This window comes from Alligator sinensis, unplaced genomic scaffold (assembly GCF_000455745.1).
Source record: "Alligator sinensis unplaced genomic scaffold, ASM45574v1 scaffold131_1, whole genome shotgun sequence".
Classification (NCBI taxonomy): domain Eukaryota; kingdom Metazoa; phylum Chordata; order Crocodylia; family Alligatoridae; genus Alligator; species Alligator sinensis.
In genome coordinates this window covers 5,437,129-5,443,856 of record NW_005841830.1, presented here as the reverse complement: position 1 = coordinate 5,443,856, position 6,728 = coordinate 5,437,129, and the positions used below count along the sequence as shown (strand labels likewise).

At 41.0% G+C, this 6,728-nt stretch overlaps 1 protein-coding gene across 1 annotated transcript; it reads left to right on the top strand.

Annotated features, from left to right (window-relative positions):
- The first annotated feature begins 518 nt into the window (after positions 1 to 518).
- Positions 519 to 2,766, top strand: LOC102374521 (golgin subfamily A member 6-like protein 6). The gene is made up of 2 exons (XM_025206395.1): positions 519 to 636; positions 1,762 to 2,766. Exons 1-2 carry the CDS (start codon positions 634 to 636, stop codon positions 2,764 to 2,766), a joined length of 1,008 nt encoding a protein of 335 aa, XP_025062180.1. The 5' UTR covers positions 519 to 633.
- The last annotated feature ends 3,962 nt before the right edge of the window (positions 2,767 to 6,728 follow it).

Below are 6,728 nucleotides of genomic sequence, written 5' to 3'. Positions count from 1 at the left end.
TCCCTATCTCTTCTTTGCTCACTTCATAGGGCAAATCTCGTCCTATATGTACTTAGACAGCAGGTATTATCCTGCTGTCCCTTAGCAACTCCAATATATGTTAGTATTCCTCAGGGAACCATATTCAGTGGTTTCTGAAACCATGGCCATGCTCTCCAGAATGCTTGGAATCTCAGTGAGAAACTGTGCATACAAAACGTCTCCTTTACTTAGTTTAATGCACACCGAACTCCACCACCAGCACACAAGGGGTAAAAGAAATGTGGTACATTTATATTTATCACAGAATAATTGTCTTCTATTACTAGATTTTTCAAATTAGCTCTAATATTTGCTCTCTCACACACACACACTCCATACAGCATGACAATGATGAGGCCAGTGAGAGCATCTAGAGTCATTAGCTTTAAGGAATACTGGGGATTGGGGAGAATGGCTGGGCAGCGGAGTGTGGAGTCTGGTGACATCACAGAGGCTTTGGTTTGGGCTTGAATTCTTCCTCTCTGTTTCTTAACTGGTATCTCAGTTTCCTGCAGGGCCGGAGTGGGAGCTTCATGAAACTCGGGTTCCTGCTTGTGGATCCACTGTTACACAGCTTCATTTCATTTCCAAGGTCCTGTGCCTTAGTTTTCTATGGTAAAACTTGTAGTTATTCTTTTCTTTTTTAATCCTTCAGGTTTAAATCATAAGTTCCTGCAGAAGACCAAGGATTGTACTTTCTAACACAATGATTTTTGTGAAAAAGGAATCTTGTATAATATGCTTCATACATGTTTATTTTATTTATTCATTACCTTTATATGCCACCCTATCCAAAGAAAGCTTAGGGTGGCTTACAATACCGTATCAAACTAGCATGATTTATCTATTGTTACTGAGTGAAATCCTGACCTCATAAGAGTCAATATAAATTTTGCAATTGACTTCAATGGGACTATTATTTCATCCAGTTGGAAAAAGGATTGAAAAACATGGGAGGGTATTATTAGCATTGGTACTATTATCCTTCTGCCAGTAAATTGTAGGAAGGGGAATTAGTGTCTAAGAAGTGGTAAGGGAGAGTATTTAATATATTCCAATGATTATATTGCCATATAGTTTCATGCTTTAATTGTATGCAAAAATCTAGAAAGATAGGTGTGGGCTTGACAACATATATAAACAAATAAATATCATATCAGAGAGACTGATGAACTAGAGAGAAGTCAGAGAAAAACAAAATTAGCAGTACTAAGGGACTGACTCATGGAGAATAGGGTAAATATTTATTATTTAACCTTTAAGGTACAGGTTTATAACCAAAAGATATAAGTGGAAGATGAATTACTTAGGGTGGGATATGGGGTTCCAGTAGTAACAATGGGATTTCCTGTGTTAAAATGGTGAGAGGCTTAGTCTTAGTACTACTTACTTAAGAAGTTGGGAGGACAAAGCAGGAAAAAAGACATTGCTGGGGGTAATCATTTATTATTAAGCGGGCATGACAAATTGGATGGCCTATCAGATCTTTCCTGCTCCGATTTCTGTAACTTTTTATCATTCCATTGGACACAGTTATAATAGCCTTTTCCCCCTTGTGTAACTATTCTCTGCCAATAATATTGAATGGTGGCTCCATCTGTACAATAGGGCCTCAACAACTTAGCTCAATTAAGCTGTTAAAAAAAACAAAAAACAAAAAACAAACAAACAAGAAACTTGTCGTGGAAGTAACTCTTCCTTATTACTGCTTAGAAATGAATTTCCTCTAATCTCTATCAGGATCCTGTTGAAGATACCCCACCAATTCTACGTGTTCCCTGTACCATCACAGAAACCCAAGCCAATAAGGATCAGGAATCACAGCTAGAAACTGGTGCTCAGAAAGAAGTCACAAATGGTCTTTCACAACCACAAATCATCCACAAGGAGGGCAAGATCAACTCCCAAGAGGAGCAGGAGCTGGCAAAGTTCAGACAGGTCGAAAGAAACAATACTGAGCTGGAGAAGATGCGAATTAACTTTGAGTTGACTATGCTGAAATACCAACAGTTAGAGAATGAAAAGCAGCGGCAACATGAGGAAAAGATGGAGCAGATGCGTCAGCAGGCACCACTGAAACCAGCAGGTTCACAGGCAGTGGAGCACCCTGGTAACAAGTTAGATCCAATAACTGAAATTGAACTGGAGAAGATGCGTATGGAGTTTGAACTGAGCAAGCTGAGATATATCTATGAGGAGAATGAAAGACAGAGGCAGCATGAGCAGAAAATGCTCAAGGAGAAGGAAAAGCAATGGCAACATGAAGAGAACATGGAGGAGACGCGTTGGCGGAAACTACCCAGAAGGGGAAGCCAAAAGAATCCCAGTGGCAAAACTGAAGCCACTGCTGAAATGGAGCTGGGGAATATGAAGATAGAACTTGAGCTGGCCATGCTGATATACCTGAAGGACATGAATGAAAAGCAGCTGCAGTGTGAGAAGAGGAAAAAGAAGGAAAAGAAATCTCTGGAACAGGCAGAGGAGGAAAAGCAGGAGGACACAAAGGAAGAGAAACAAGAGGAGATTATGAAAGAGCAGGTGCCATGTACAGTAGTAACTTCAGAAGAACCAGAGTGGTTAAACAACAGGTTTGATTTAGCAGTTGAATCAGAGCTGGAGAGGAGACGGATGGAGTTTGAACTCACCCGGCTTGAGTATGAACATAAGGAGAATGAGAAACAAAGGCAGCATGAGGAGAAGATGGAGCAGATGCGTCAGCAGGCAGCACTCAGCGAGGTAAGATGAGATGTGAAAAGGTTATGCAGATTTGTGTTTACAGCTGACTAACTTGTGGGCTAGGGGGACAAACTGATTTAGCAGAGGAGAATAATTCCCTGGAAATGTGTTCTCTGGAATTAAGCTTAGAAAATCAAACCCAAGATATGGCAAAAGTATTAAGTGTGATAGCTGAAAGATATGTTGCCATCAGGATCTAAAGAGTCACAGAAGAAATCAAACAGGAAAAGAGGTTTGTAGAAAATACCTGTACAGGCAGCAGTACAGATATAGTAATACAGCTAGTTCTGAGTCTAAGAAGTATAGTACACTTAGCTTTGCAAACCAGAGTGCAAAAAGGAAGAGAGAGATTATATTTGTTAAAACACTGAACACCTATCTTATGACTGTCCACCACTGACAAAAAGGATTGGAAGGGTCAACAGCTCTGATGAAGAACTATCCAATCAATTTAGCACATGCTATTCATTGGTGTATTGGACTTGAACCTTCAGGAGGCTTTGGAACAACTTTACAGTGCACAAGGATTTGAACAGATCTTGCCAGAAAATCTCACTCCAAGTCCTGCAGTGCATATCTTGGTGACTTGAATATTTCTCAGTTGGAAAATAAGTTTGGCAGATGTGTATAGTAAAAACGTTCCTGTCAGTGTGATGGTAAGAATGACTGACAGTGCATATGGTACTGGGATGTTCAGGCTCTTGGAATGATGCCTATGCCCTGCAATTTCCCATGGGATGGCAGATAGATCTTAGATGACAGAAGAGAGTTAAGTATATAGGCAGAAGTAGACCAGATGCTTGAGTTGGGCTGGCCAGAGTGACCTTGGGGTGCACAATAAGTCCACCATACTGTTGCTCTAGAAAAGAGCAGTGGATATTTATACCCAATGTTTGGAGGCTGGATACATCCCGTTGATGGTACAGTGTTCCCTGGGAAGTATTGCACATAGCCAAATGCCCTTGAGCCCTCTTGAGAACAAGGGAAAGAACCTGCCGTATGGTTCACGTGTCAATATTACAGGGTGTTAGGCACTCAAGTACATTAATGTATCCCTAGCTGTGCTGGATTGTTCCTTTTGGTGCTTTTATGACTATGCTGATTATTAGTGTGAATTCCTCTCAGCTAAGCATAAATCACATGGCTGGTGTGTTATGGCAAATGACAAAAATAAGTCAGGTGTACTGGGAAAAATGGCCTAATCTCATAATGTAACCCATTTTGCTTTTTCCACAGCTTGCATGAAAAACCAGGACCTGATCCTGCCCCAGCTTATGGGTGCTTACTTTCCAAGTGATGGCTTACCAACATCCATATTCTTTGCACAGCAAGAGAACAGCTTTCCCATTTGCTACAGAACTTTGCTCTGCATGCTATTAGCATTATTATACTGAATTACAGTATTCTGGCATCTTTATGTCCTGTGATTCCTTTGTGATATCTTCATATATCATAATAGGAAAAAGGGAGGAAATGACTACTTCTGTGTCCCAATAGCCAAATCACAGTTTTTAGAGTAAGAAGTTGGTGGGAGTTTATAAGCTTCATTTGAACTCACTGCCCCCAGGGGAAACAAAACCTTCAGCTGGCCAGTTTCACATTTACTGCAAATTGGGATAACTAAACTGATGTCTGGAGTCACTTTTGTTTACACCTAATAAGGCTCTGGAATAACTGGAACACTGATTGGAATAATTTTGAACACTGAGGCTGCTCCAATTGGCTGTTGTACAAAAAAGAAAATGTGAATGTCTTTTTGGTTGATAAATGAAGCTTACTGCTGGCAGCCCTAAGTCCAGATGGCTTCTCATATGAATATTTTATAACACATGGGAAGAGCTGCCTAGATATCTTATGGGTCAAAAAGCTCAGAGCTTCCATGATTTCAGCCATTGATAGGGCTCATCAGAGAGAGAACTGAGCTTGTTAATTTTACTTCATCCATGTAGAGGCATTACTTAGGATGTTGGTGCCTGGGGCAATGTGGGCAGGGAAGGAGGAATGCTTAAATCCTTGGGCTGGCTATGGCAGCAACTGCTGGGGCTACCTTGCTTGCTACACAAGCTCAGCCAACACACGCAGCTCTGGTGCTCCCTTCAAATCGGCGCCCAGGGCTAGTGTCCCCTGACTCCCTCCCAAAATTACACTATTGCATCCATGTCATTTTAGATTTTTTAAGCAAAGGTCATTCCTTGAAGACTGGATCTTACATAGTTTCCTGTACTGAAAAGGGTCAGGCACAATTCTTCCAGACAATTATAGCAAAATGATCACTTAACCCAGTTGAAAGGCAAATCTACAATGCTGTGTATATTGGGCCTGAGTCTCTTCAATAATCATTACTATCCAGGCCAAAGACAACACCATATTAATTCGGCAGCATTTTGTGCTCACTTTACACAGGTCTAAATGGCCACAAAAGATAAAAGGCAGTGGAGTATTGAGCCAATTATATGCAGAGGCAGCCTCCAGATGGATTGCATGGAGGATCAGGAGTAAAGTGGCGATCAAGAGGTACTAGGTTCTCTATAAACTGTCTTTTGCTACAGTGAATGTACTTAGAATGGAAGAGAAAGTTTCTTTAACTTCAAATAGGTTCAGCTCTGAGAGGTTCAGATTTAATATTAGGATTTCTGGCACCAAAGAAACAGGTTCTGAACACATGCTGACCTTGCATATAGACACCGTGCTGTTTATTATGCTTACCACGTATCAGGTGTTTAGTTCAATCAGGAGTTTGTTAGATTTTGGGACTCAAAGTTAATTATTCCAAGTCTGATTTAGACGCTAACTCTTGATTTAGATTCTAGGCCATGAACTGAATTCAGAGGAAGTGCCACTATAAAAGTCCATGTCTGCTCAGTGTCTGTGTACTGTTCTCTGTCAGACTTGTCACAAGGGTTGGTCATTTCTATGGCTGGCTAAAGTGACTGTTTCACAACTGCTCCCCGACCTTTAGGAAGATATGTCCCTTAGTGCTAGGACATGTGGCCTAGTCCGTTCGGAGAGTGGAAAATCAGCTGATAAGAATGGACCAGGCATGGCACCTGGTATTTGGGGCAGTTGTCCTATCTTAAGGATCATTTGGATCCTCAAGGAACTGTAGCTTATTCTATTGAAAATGTAAGGGCAAACACACGCACAGTGTCCTAAGCATTCAGATGAGCCTTTTAGCTAAAAGGAGGCCAGACCTTAGGAGACCATTTGATACGCTGGCCAGAGAGGATGAAAAACTGCAGTGGTTTTTTTTTCCAGATGCCAGTCTCCCAGGGTGGAGAGAAGGGAGAGTGGGTACAAGTGCTAATGCAGAAGAAAGGGTCATTGCTTGAGAACCATCCATGCTGTTATAAACACTCAGATGTACACTCAGTACAATATTTTTATAGACCTGGCACCAGTGGTTGTTTTCACACTTGCTCGGATCTTCTTATCTACCATGGGAGCAGGTATGAAGTAGCAGCTTGCATCTGTGGTGTAACAATCACCAGGGCACTAGAGCCCCTTGCATTAACATCTACAGTTCCAAATAGAAGCCCATTTGCTCATCTCTGGCACTCATAACTGCAATTTCTTACTTGCTTCAGGCTTGACGTGGGCAAAAATTTCTGCCAAAACTACAAAGATAGTCTCTGTTGGTTTTTAACAAAGAAAGAAGCTTTTGCCTAAAATAGAAAAAAAATCAGTTATCGACATAAAAAATAAAAATGTTTTTTCCCAAAAAATTCTGGGGGCTGGTGGACATACCCACTGGGGGGACCCACCCACATCTTACTATCATCTTCTTTTCTGAACAGTTTTACCAAACAGAAAGGCTGGACTTGGTCATACATGAACACAGCCCTTCTCTCAAGGGTCTTGTAATCTAAATTGAGATCAGAAAGTTTAATTCAGACCTAAATAAACCAAATTTGCTCTGAAGCAGTATACAAAAGCAAAATTGGATCCAGAGTGTACTGAAAGCATAGTAAAAT